The sequence below is a fragment of the Nyctereutes procyonoides genome, unplaced genomic scaffold (assembly GCF_905146905.1).
Source record: "Nyctereutes procyonoides isolate TBG_1078 unplaced genomic scaffold, NYPRO_anot_genome, whole genome shotgun sequence".
NCBI lineage: Eukaryota > Metazoa > Chordata > Mammalia > Carnivora > Canidae > Nyctereutes > Nyctereutes procyonoides.
In genome coordinates, this window is record NW_026575135.1 from 3,926,609 (window position 1) to 3,939,916 (window position 13,308).

General features: G+C 42.4%; 1 protein-coding gene across 2 annotated transcripts in view; it reads left to right on the forward strand.

Moving 5' to 3' along the window:
* Positions 1–13,308, forward strand: part of ASTN2 (astrotactin 2) — a 227,695-nt gene that overhangs the window by 38,605 nt on the left and 175,782 nt on the right. For both annotated transcript variants that reach the window (XM_055301660.1, XM_055301661.1), the window contains exon 2: positions 4,684–4,949. In XM_055301660.1, the coding sequence (XP_055157635.1) occupies positions 4,722–4,949 (228 nt within the window). In that variant the 5' untranslated portion in view covers positions 4,684–4,721. The remainder of the gene's footprint in view (positions 1–4,683; positions 4,950–13,308) is intronic.

A 13,308-nucleotide genomic window follows, 5' to 3' on the forward strand; every position in this document is an offset into this window, starting at 1 on the left:
ACTGAGAATTATAACAACCACAGCATTAGCAGCAACAACAACTAGAAAGGATTGAGTGCTTAACCTTTGCTAGGCACCGTGTTTGATCCTCACAAGAACTCAGTCAGGTTGGTACCATGACTTATGAAGGGCACCCCAACGATGCAGGACCTTGACTGGGAGGCTGGGAAGTTTGGATTGCACAGTGCAGAAGCACAGGCCTTTTGGCTGGCTACTTTCCCTCTGTTAAGGATAAATTTGTGTGGGTCCTTGAGGCAGACCTCAGAGCAATTGCTTTCCTCCAACAGGAGACAGTAACTCCGCCTAAGAAATGATCCCATTTCAGCAATTCCTGGGAGGCCATTGCTGTAATAAAGGCCATTCTTTATGATATAAAAGTCTCACCCTCTTTCCCCCACCCTTAACGTTTCTAATTTGAGCCCCTCTGGTCCCCGTGGAGCCTTTAAATGCTTCAAGTGCAAGCCTATTGCCAAAGCAAGCCTGTCTGACTTGGGAGGCAGCGCCCTGCGCTGTTGCCGAATATTGAACAAACATTCGCACAGCTTTGGCTCTCCCAGGAGCCCTTAGTCTGCTGCCTTTGTTTTGTTTTCTGGATGAGGGCAAGCAGTGCCATCACCTCCTGCCGAAAAGCCCTGGCTGCCCTCCCAACAAGGAGTTGTCACTTCAACTGAGGCTGCCTTTTTTTTTTTTTTTTTTGGTGGCAACAAAATAATACCCAGCAGGAATTTGGGAAGAGAAAAAAGAGAGTTCAGTTGGCAGGTTCTCAAATGAATGGGTTGTAGTGTCATTGGAACTGAATTGGGCTTAAAACCAGACATGATCCTATTTTGGAAGCATTGTTCAGAGGGATGGGAAATGTGAACAGAGGATACGTCTCTTCAAAAATGCTCTTTATCCTTGCCTGTTAAAGACAGCCTGTTTTAACTGAGCTCTCCCATCCTCTCAATGGAAGGGTCTATGTGAAAACCCAGAGGAGGTCAGAACAACTGGCAAATTGATCAGCTATTCATCTGTAAACCTTCCAATTGAGGAAGCTAATTTTTTACTTTGGGAAGAGTTGGCACTTGATTACAAGCCACCAGTTAATTGTCGGTCTTGAAATTCATGAATCTTGACTCTTAGACTGATCAATGCTCTGATAAGCTAGCACAGCACTTTGGGTCAATATATATATACCCAACAAATTTGTATCAAAACTATTACTGTAATCCTAACATGTTCCAGGTTATATGTAAACTGGATATGGGCATAGGGAAAATTGATATTGTCTTTGTCCTCATGGAGTTTACAGTCTGGGAAGAGAGGATGGATGGAACAGGATGCTATGAGAATCTTTCATACGAAGCCCTGTATAGATTGGTGGCATGGGGATGGAAGTCAAGGAAGGCTTTTCTGAAGAACTGGCATTTGAACTAAAGATGACTTTAGCCACAGAGTAAGGTTGGATCAGAAATAATTAGCTTTCACAATAATCATAATGTCTACAGAGGAATAATTAATGGAATGGTTAATGGTCTTCCCTGTTGTAACTCTCATCCAGATCGTAATTTAAGCACGATAAAATCTTTACAAAAAAAAAGATAATTGTTAATAAATGTGCACACAATACAGATGTAAATCTTGTTCTCTGTTAAAGTCTCTGGTTCTTCATTTGTTGAGCAATGGGATGGGACCATGGGATGCTCAAGTGCCCTCTTTTTTAAAACCAGCCCTTAAGTTCAGCTATGAATTCTATATTGCTACTGCAATGCAGTTGTCAGCCTAGACTCTGGGCTTCTAACTCACCGGTTGGATTGATAGATTTGGAAAAAAAAAAGATTTATTGGAAAAAAAACAGACCAGCAGAGATCTATAACTTGTTTTGTGGTTAAATGGTTAGTTACATCTTTAGTCCAGTGTCTATGTGTGTTCATTTGATCAAGGGCATTTTTACTTCCAGCACCACATTTCGTTTCCAATTAAATTATGTGCATATGGTAAAATGCTGTGAGGTGTAGGCCATCTATGTTTTAAAATATGAAATTAAAATAGTCATTTAAATGACAAATTGGTTAATAGAAGAGACTGGGATCATGTGATGAAAGGAACACTAACTCACCATCTGACCTTGGAAAGTCTTTCTTTGGGACACAGTTCCCCCTTGTGTAAAATGGGAGGGTTGTACCAGATTAACATTTTTCAAAAGTGTGCTTTTTCAATAGCTTTTGAAAGATGTTTTATGGAGAAAGGATGCCCCCCTCTATGTTTTCCTCATTGGAGATTCACAGTTTACATGTATGATGGCCTAATTGATTCCAGTGTTTTTACTTTAATTCATTACACTACCACACTGACCAAAGATAGAGTCTCCTTCTGAGACTCAGTTTCCCCACGATTACCTAGGACTAGAGCCAAGGTACCCAAACTTATTCTGTAAAGGAGCAGATAGTAAATATTTTAGTCTCTGTGGGTCATAGCATCTTTGTTGAAACTACTCGATTGTGCCCTTGTGTGTGCCCAGCCATACATAACACATCAATGAATGAAGGTGCCTTTGTTCCAATAAAACTTTATTTACAAAGAGAGAGAGAGAGAGAGAGAGAGAGAGGAGAGAGAGAGAGAAGGCTAGCTTTGCCCCATGGACCACTTAGTTTACTGACCTCTGGGGTCAGAGTGTGAGATAACCCCCCTAATGTCTTGTAGCTCTGGCTGTCCTCTAGCCCTCTCTCTTCAATGGTTATTCTCTCCCAAGTTTGAAGTCACCCTTCTCCAAAACTAAGCCTCTGGCTTGCACTTCCAAAAGTCATCATCATCATCTTCTTTCAACTTGTCTGTGTATAAGAGTGTCTCTGTCTGCCCAGATGCTGAGATGCCTTCTTCACAGCTTTGTTTTGTTTATCTTGTAACTACCCTTCTTTAATCCCTCTGAAGGATTGGTTAGCTGGAATTTGCCTTGTCTTCCTCCCTCAGAGCCTTTGATCTGATGCTCATAAGCATTTGTTGACAGCCAGACAGAAAAGGTGGAGCCCAGATCCCAGGCCCGAGGGCCCAGAGAGTAATGAATGAAGGGTGCATTTATTTGTATTTCTAATTGGCAAGCCCATTTCCAGATCAGCTGCATGTCACTGCAAGCTGAGAGCTAGAGCAGGAGATAACCCTACTTTTTCTTAGTCCTTGGTGCCCAGGGCTCTTGTCTCCACTGAGGCAGGAGCACACCTTAAGTTTACCAGGATTGGAAGAAGCTGATGTCTCGACCAAATTCTGTCCCTTATTGCAGGCCACCCTGTTTGCCACTCAGATTATGCATTACACAAGTCTGAGAACACCATTCATATGGTCTGTGATGTAAATGGAACTCTCCAGGTTGTACAAATCACTTTGCTTTTTGATATAGCCATAGCCATTCTCTTTTTATGAAGTCTTATATAGAAGGCCAGTCTATAAAAAGAGATACAAGTGGAACTGCTCTATTTGAAGCTGAGATGTGGGTCTTGGGTTTCATCTACCCAGTTTCCTTCCTGCCCTCTGCAACCATCTGTTGAGGTGCTTCTTGGGATCCATAGAATTCCTCGGAAGGATTTCAGAGGCTCTGAACTAGATCACGAATGTCAGTCTAGCCATTCAGAGTTCTACAGTCTCCCTCTTTGATGAAGTCTCAAGTACATCCCTAGCACTGTGCTAGACACTGAAGCAGATGGGGGGGAGCAGGAGACAGGAGTGGGTGACATGGTACCAACTCCAGGAGTTGAAAATACAGTTGGAGAGGTTGGCAGAAAATGGGATGAAAAAATGATCTTAACAAGATCAGGGTTTATCAACAGAAATACTCAGAGAAGAAGAGCTAGAGCAAGGAGAAAAGACTTCTGAAGAGGGTGATGTTGGAATGGAGCACTGATGGGTGGCAAACATTTGAAGAGGCAGAGGGGAAGAATAGGGCAGGTGAACAAAGACACAGAGGTGGGAAATGCTAGTTGAATGGATCAAGAGAGACAGCACTGAACGGAGCGTGGGTAATTAGATCTCAGTGTGCACAAGAAGAAGGCAGGGAAGGACTTTTGAACAAGGGAACAGATGAGCACAGAAAGAAAGAGGAAATCATTTCTTTTCCAGATAGGTCCACCTCCTTCTGTCTCATTTACCACTCATAACTGTTTTAGTTAGTATTATAACTCGATTTTACAGAATTAATCCTCACAGGCTTTTGGGTATTAGGAGATCTTCCCAAGGCCCATTGCTATTATCAAGCAGAATTGAGATTTAAATGGAAATTGACTTGACTTCAGCTTGCGTTTCCCCCATAACATGAAACTTCGTGGAAAATATAGGACTGGAGCAAGTTTTCAAAAGAAAGTTAGAATTTGTATAAATTTGACACTAGACAGAAATTCCTTATTGGGAAAATATCTTTGAATATTTATATTTTACAGGGCCCTTGGAGAATCCTCTTGTCTTACCAATCAACTTTAAATATGGAAAAAGTGAGGTCCAGAGAAAATAAGTAAGGAGTTATTTGATATAAATAGTAAAACAAGACACCACCTGACATCTGAGTCATCAGACTAGTGCTCTTACTAAGGCATCAGGAGCAAACCACTCTATCATCTTTTTTCCTTTCCATGGAATACCACCTCCTTAGCACGTTGGATTCTACGGGTTCAAGAGTCTGAACTTTTGAACAATATTGAATTTCTCTCCCCTCTCCAGAGACCACAGAGCTGGGCAGCAAGAAGGAACTCAAGTCCATGCCCTTCATCACCTACCTCTCAGGTCTGCTGACGGCCCAAATGCTGTCGGACGACCAGCTCATCTCAGGTGTGGAGATCCGTTGTGAGGAGAAAGGCCGTTGTCCATCTACCTGCCACCTTTGCCGCCGACCAGGCAAGGAGCAGCTGAGCCCCACACCAGTGCTGCTGGAAATCAACCGTGTGGTACCACTTTACACCCTTATCCAAGATAATGGTACCAAGGAGGTGAGTTTCCCTGACACAGCCACTAAGTCACATCTAAGTACCAATCTTCCTGCCACCTGCCCTTGTGGGCCAGTTGTCTATTGGGATTGTCTTGTCATCATTATCATCATGGTTATTGGCATTTATTGATTCCTTTACCATGTTTTAAGTACATATATAGCTGCTATAACCAATAAATCCTCAAATCTCAAAGGCTTAATATAATAGAAGTTATTTTATGTTTATGTGGAGTCCCAAATAAATGTTTTCGATGATGAGTGGCTTCACTCTGAGAAGTGGTTCAGTGACACACCTTGTTCTATCTTGTGCCTTCATCAAACTGATGCTTCATTACTTGCTGTGGAAGAAGAAAGAACATGGAGGATCACACATGAGAGGTTTAAACAGGCCAAGCCCGAAAGTGACAAATATCATTTCAGCTCCATTCCATTGGCAAGAGCTCAGCCATTGGGCACACCTATCTGTGAACAAAAACAGGGAAATATACTCTATCTAGTGACCTTGGGGAAGAAGATATATGGAATTGTTGAAACCTAACAGTCTTTGTCTCAGTATTATACTTGGATTATCTCATTTAATCTGCCCTCCCCCCACCCAGATCAGGTTTATGTATAAGTATTGGTTTGACTCCTATGAAATTGCCAGCATTTGATCTTTTTTTTTTTTTTTTTGATTTATAGAAATAGTAATTCCAGGGAGCACCTGGGTGGTGCAGTCAGTTAAGCATTCAATTCTTGGTTTCTGTTCAGGTCATGATCTCAGGGTCATGAGATTGAGCCCCACTTTGGTCTCTGAGCTCATCATGGAGTCTGCTAAAGTTTCTCTCTGCCTCTTCCATGCACATGCTTGTGCGCTCTCTCTTTCAAATAAATATATTTTTTTAAAAAAATGGTAATTCCATATGGTTCATCCTAATGTCATTCCCACTTTAGAAGTGAGGAACCCTCAAAGATGTTTAGTGATTTGCCAAAGTTGGTGTGCTTCAGAGCCTATGTGCTTAATTGTGAAATTATATCTCCTATTTTTCTTTTTTCTGCATTTCTCATTTTCCATTATAGCATGCCTGGGCTTGAAGAGACTATATAAATGATTCATTCACTGGTTTGCAAAACTGTATTCATGGAACACCTTTTCTAAATGCAGTCTTTCATTTAGAAAATGAAATCCATAAAACCAAGAATAGCAATACCACTCCTTCAGTTGGGGAGAGGAAGGTAGACAAAGCATCTCTACTTTGTCCCCACTCTTCCCTCTGCAGCAATTCCCAGATAGCAACTGGGCCCCAAAGAAGATAGTCTGGTAGATCCCTGACCAATACCAATAGGGTACTATGGATTATGCACTCCTCCTGTAGCATTCTATCGGACTAAATTCTAGAGAGTGATATGTGGTCGGTCAGGTAGGGCTTCATAGAGAACAGAGAGAGGATGAGAGTAAGGAGGTGGGGACAGTGTCAGGTAGATGACCAGAAGCAGAAAAGTACATGATCTGTACAAAGACTGGAAGACATCCCATGGCTAAGATCAAGAGATAGAAGGAAAGCAGAGATGAGGCCAGAGAGATCAGAAGGAGCCTGATCATATAAGTTGTTGTAAACTAGCTCACCGGAACTTGGACCCTGTCTAAAGGACAGTGAGATGCTTAGGATATGCAGGAAGGATCCAATAGGATTAGATTCATGCAGCTGAAGGAGCCCTCTGGAAACAATCCAGATGACCATCAGTAGGAGAACAGTTAAATAAGCATAAAATGGAAAATACATACAGTGGAAAACTCTACAACAGACAAAACAAATGAACTATAGTGTCACTTAATATGAGATGAATGAACATAATATTAAATGAAGAATTAACTCCTAAAGGTATATTTTGTATAACATGATACCCTTTCCCCTATTTTAAGTTAAAACAGATACATGCCAGATACACTACATTTTTGGAATGAATACAGGTGCTATAAATTATTTAAAAAGGGAACCAAGGAAATGTTCAATGTAGAATTCAGGATGATGGTAGTCTTGAGTCGGGGAGGCAGGGCACTGTCATGAGGGAGTCCTCATTACATGGAGGTATCACGTACCTAGCTGGCATTTTGGGTGGTGGATTTGTGGGAGTTTTCTTTTAAAGTATTAAACTAGGGGTAATGAGTGAACACTAAGCAGTTGGATATATTAGGCCTAACCATACATGGTGCAATAATTAGCTTAAGTCATGAGCATCATAGATAACCTAATTCTGTGCATCCGAGGTCCCCACATTCACTACAACAAAAAAATCAAACATATCTATCTATCTATCTATCTATCTATCTATCTATCTATCTATCTATATCTCTACCCCTCTGGCTTTAAGGTGAGAGTTGGGTGTGAAAATGCGAATGTGGAAATAGGGAGCCCTGTGAGGAGGCTGTTGAAGCTTCCAGTAAATACCAACGATGATCTGACCAGTGTTGTATCAGTGCGGATGAGCGAAGCAGCATGATTAGCTGCACAGGGCCGGGGTCTCCAGGACTTGGTGGGTGAGGCTGGGAAAATCCTCACTTACTCCTCCATAAACTTGGCCCAGTGCTGCCTCCCTGGACCACACTCTCCTCATCTGTAATGTGGCACCGTCCTAGCTAAGTCACAGGACTTTTGTGATGTGTTCTTGGCACATGTGGTAGCAAGAGGAGTGGTGGTTCTTTCCCTCCTTGCGTAGGAGTCAGATTCCCCATGTCTGGATTCTATGCCAGCTTCCCTCGGCATGATCAAAATATCCGTTTCTTTGGAAATCCAGCAAGATGTTTTCCAGGCCAGTTGGTGGGTGTTATCAGAGAAGCCCAAGTGTGAACTCAGTCGCTAGATGTCACTATTCTCCTTGTAGGAGATGTGGAACACTCGGAGCTCTAGTCATTCATTCATTCAGTAGATTTGAGTATATGCCAGGACTGTGTCATGCCCTGAGAAGTGAAGAGTGCAACGAGTAGACTTGGTCTTTATCTCCATGGAGTTTACAGATTTGTATTAATGATTTAATGGAACAATCACCAGTAGAGACAGACTGCAAGGTACCAAGATTTGTCCTGGCCAGTGGGTTGAAAATGTGTGATAGGAGATCTTGTGGAATTAGGGAAGGCTTTCCTGAGGAAGTGACATTTAAACTGAGTTTTTGGGGGTCGGCATAAAGTGAATGTGGAGGGCTGGGTCTGGGGGAGTGGGAGGAGCCTGAGCATAAGCAAGTTTGAAGACCCAACTCCTGCAAAGGCCTGAAGAATGAGCAGGTGTGGCCCATTTCCTTGAGAAACTGAGTGAGAACCCATGTGGCAAGGGCCAAGACTAAGGGCTGCTCCATGGGCAGTGCTGAGGACCAAGCAGCAGGGCCAGTCCAGGCAGAGGTGCAGAGGCAGCAGTGATGAGTAGTCTGGCACCAGGTGGTGGGGAGCCAGAGAAGAGTTTAGGCAGGTAGCCAGGCAGGGGTGCCATCTTCTCTTGGGCTCGCCTTCCCTTAGTCATCCCTGCTCGAAAACGTTAGAGCTCGGTGATAATCTGGCTTCATTGACTTTCCGGCTTCTTCTCCCTGGCCCCAAACCCCAATGGTAGGCCCTTTTAAACTTGTGTTACAGCCTAAGGGCTGTGATACATTAGGTTTTTCCAGTAGAGCCAGGCTAAGGTAGGAGTAGGTGGGACAGGCCGAATGTAGGTGTGGAAATGATGTGGAGGGAATATGGTCACTGAGTGAGGCTGGTGTGATGAGAGGGCAGCCATTCTCCTTGTGATCACTATTTGTTTTCTGACTCCTCTGCAAACCTCATCACTCCTTCTCCCATGGCTTATCCATGTCTTTGCTTTGCTCTGCAGCCAGAGGTAGAGGAAACATGGATAAAACACGAAAGAACCTTGGCCTGGGCTCTGACACTGAGATACAGTAAGGCCGGGGCAAGTCCTTTTTTTCCCTTTCTGGGTTTTTCTTTTCCTACCTGAAAAGGAAGAGAGGCTGAAAAAGTTTCTTCGAGTTTTCTGCAAGAGACTTTGTCTCAGTGGAATCAGGTAGTAGAGGCTCTGTGCTCTCTTTAGAATCCTGCCTCAAGCTCCTGTTCACTGTGTGATGCTGAATCATTTCAAACCTCAGTTCCCACATCTGTAAAATGTGATCTTTATGGAGATCAAATGAGATAACAGATGCCTAGTGCCTGGCACATAGCATGTGATAGACAAACATTTTTCTGTGAATATGATAAAAATGATGTTCATCTAAACTTGACCCTTCTAGTTTTTTAATGATTCCTTTGGTACTTCCTCTTCTAAGTAGTACTGGCTAACTTTACAGAAGCCCAAAATGCAAGGAACATGACATTTTAGAGTAAGACCTGTGTTTTTGCATGGGAGAGGTCACTGGTTAACCCACAAGGGCATATCATGATTGGAGGGATTATAGGAACATTTTCTCACTTTATAAACATTGCTGGAGTTCATATTCTGTTGCTAAGGGATACGGTAGGTGGAGTTACCCATGAGTAAAAGGATTTCCTTCTATAGATCTCCTGAAACAGAATGGAACCATTCTTCTATGTAAGAACTCCTGACTCCCTTGAGTTATTTGAGGTGCTCAGTCAACTTCTGAGTGCCATTGTATGGCATGGTCAGGAAGTGTCAGAGAGGAAGTGTGACTTGCGTGAGATCTGTGGGGCAGTTGTGGCTTCTGATTTGGGACCAGAATTAGGATATGCTCTGGATAGCCCTGGGGAACATTAGACACTGCTCCTTTGATGGTTGGGATCTCCTCGTATCCATCATCATAAATTGTAGCCATCACCATGGTAAAGGATGATGACTTGTGCCTCAGTTGGAAAGGAGCCCTTTATTACATGCCATGCTGTGATTTAGAACAAGGAAAACATTTTTTTTATCATGGCCAGTTTGATTAATACATAGATGTCCTCCTCCACCTGTTAAATGACCCCACATAGCCCGAAGCCATAGTACAGCTAGTTGTATAATATACAAGACTTTGTGGGGTTGTTAATTTAGCCTTTGGGTGAGGAAGAAGAAGCTCCAAGTGGGGGAAACAGAACAGTGTCATTGTGAAGAGCCAGACAGAGTGGGATTGAAAACCCATCTCTGCCATTGACTACTGGGCAACCTTACTTTTACTTATTTGTAAAGGAAACATGTGGTGTCTGCCTCTATCCATGTTGGGGTTGGGAATTCTCTTTGGAGGAGCTAGAGAATTGAGACACCTGGAATCTTAATTAGTCTCTGTCCTTGATTCTTATATGACATTGGACACAAATGCTTCTACCATTTTGATCTTGGTTTCTTTATCTGTACTATGAAAATTCTGGGATAACTTTATCTCTCTCTCCTGCCCCCCACCATCCCCTACTTCCTGGTGCTGTGACAGCATCAGATCTAACTTTTACCCTGAAAAAAGGGCAATATTTTGAGGTTAGAAGAGTCATCCTGTGACCTGCAATTTATTTCTCATCCGGAGACATTAACAATTTTATTCCTTAAATTAATAGGGATGAGAAAGATGTACATATCTTGTACTTTATTGCAATGACATAGCACTTTTGAGTAGAGAGGGGTATTAAAGTCATATCCTGTACATTTTACAGATCAAACTTTTTATTTTACAAATAGTGAAAATAAAAGTAAGACTTAAAGATGAAGAATGATTTCCCTTGAGTCACATAACCAGTTCTGAATTTGAAGTAGTTAGGCATGACTTCTGGCCTCAGCAATACCTTTCATCTCTCCGAGAGTCAGTCTCCTCATCTGTAAAATGGGTAGTCATAACTTTCCCTACAGGGCTCTCATGCAGAAAAATAAGACACTCTTTGCTAGCAATTTGAGGACTGTAAACTACTCTATAGAGGGATGATTCTTTCCTAGTGCTCAGGTCTCCTGACTTCCAATCATGTGAGTTTTGTTTTGTTTTGTTTTTTCTTTTTCTTTTCATGCTGCTCTAGGAAGAGCGATGTATAATTTTGGTCTTGTTGTGGTTGTCTGACCTTCCAGCAGATCCTCTCTCTCTGCCAGAAAGACTTGTTTGCTCTATTTACACTTCTTGGCTCTCACTGAGAAGAGAATTCCAAATGACTGCTCTTTGAAAAGAAATTAACAGCCAAGATCACCACCCCCCAATGATCACCACCACCACCATCACCACCACCATGATCACAACTGCTGTCACCATTACTGTAGCACCATTGCCGCCATCTCCTTGCCTTGGCTGCTTAGCATGTGCCAGATACTGTGCCAGGAAAAAAGATACAGAGGGGGGATACGACACAGATTGTGCCTTCAAGGAGCTCACAGTCTAATAGATGAAGCAGAAGAGCCACATAAGTAACTATAATTACTTGCATATGTTACATTCATGCATGACTTATTTTCAAATAATACAATTGACATTCCAGCAGTGTTAGAAAAGTGGGAGAAAGAAACTCAGAGAGAGTCTGGAAAAGATTCTTAGGGCAGGAAAGGTGGATATGGGCAGATCATGGAACAGCTTGAGGCAAGTCTGCGGATGAGGATAATACCATCTATGAGATGCCTATCATACGCCAAAAACTGTACTGAGGGCTTAATGTGCTTTATCTCATTTAATCACCCAATAACTTATTAGGGCAGTACTATTACTGTCCCTGTTTAATAGATGAGGACACTGAGGCTTGCAGAAGCTTGAACTTGGTTCTACAAAGTTCCAAAGCTAGTCCAGGTCAAAGTTGGAAAACTGTGGCCCATGGGTGCAATCCAGCATGCCACCTGTTTTTAGAAATATATTTATGAAACATAGTCATACATTTGTTTACATATCATCTTTTTTTATAAATTTATTTTTATTGGTGTTCAATTTGCCAACATATAGAATAACACCCAGTGCTCATACCATCAAGTGCCCCCTCAGTGCCCATCACCCAGTCACCCCAACCCCCTGCCCACCTCCCTTTCTACCACACCTAGTTCATTTCCCAGAGTTAGGAGTCTCTCATGTTCTGTCTCCCTTTCTGATATTTCCCACTCATTTTTTCTCCTTTCCCCTTTATTCCCTTTCACTATTTTTTATATTCCCCAAATGAATGAGACCATATAATGTTTGTCCTTCTCCTATTGACTTATTTCACTCAGCATAATCCCCTCCAGTTCCATCCACGTTGAAGCAAATGGTGGGTATTTGTCGTCTCTAATGGCTGAGGAATATTCCACTGTATACATAAACCACATCTTCTTTATCCATCATCTTTCGATGGACACCGAGGCTCCTTCCACAGTTTGGCTATTGTGGACATGGCTGCTAGAAACATCGGGGTGCAGGTGTTCCGGCGTTTCATTGCATCTGTATCTTTGGGGTAAATCCCCAGCAGTGCAATTGCTGGGTCGTAGGGCAGGTCTATTTTTAACTCTTTGACGAACCTCCACACAGTTTTCCAAAGTGGCTGCACCAGTTCACATTCCCACCAACAGTGCAGGAGGGTTCCCCTCTCTCCACATCCTCTCCAAAATTTGTTGTTTCCTGCCTTGTTAATTTTCACCATTCTCACTGGTGTGAGGTGGGATCTCATTGTGGTTTTGATTTGTATTTCCCTGATGGCCAGTCTGCGGATGCATTTCCTCATGTGCTTGTTGGCCATGTCTACGTCTTCCTCTGTGAGATTTCTGTTCATGTCTTTTGCCCATTTCATGATTGGATTGTTTGTTTCTTTGCAGTTTACATATCATCTATGGCTGCTTTCCAGCAACAATAGCAGGGTAGAGCAGTAGCCACAGAATAGAGTATGGCGCACAAAGCCAAAAACATTAACTTCTATTTCTTTCCAAAAAAATGTTTGACAAAATTTGGTCTAGACTAAGGAATATTAGAAAGGAAGGGGAAAGAAAGTTAAGTTATGTCAAATCCTGTATGCCAAACATATTAGAATAGAAGGATAAAACCCAACAATTATTGAGTGCCAACTATATGCCTGACATTTTTAAGTGTTTTGTGTATATTAATATGCACTCATTATATCAGTGATGTCTCCCTCTACCCCCCAACACATTTGAATATGCACTTTATGCCCATTTCACAAATTAAAAGGCAAAACTGAGGACTACTTAAAGCAATTAAGCAAGTTATCTAAGATCACATACCTAGTGTCTTATGGGGTCAGAATTCAAGCCGGGGATGACTGTGTCTAAAACGTATGTGTGTGTTTTGTTTTTAAGAGAGAAAGAGAGGGTGTGTGTGTGAGCAGGGGTTGGGGGGCAGAAGGAGAAAGGGAATCTCAAGTGGGGTCTACTCCCAGCACTGAGCCTAACACAGGGCTCAGTCTCATGACCCTGAGATCATGACCTGAGCCGAAATTGAGAGTGGATGCTTAACCAACTGAGCCATGC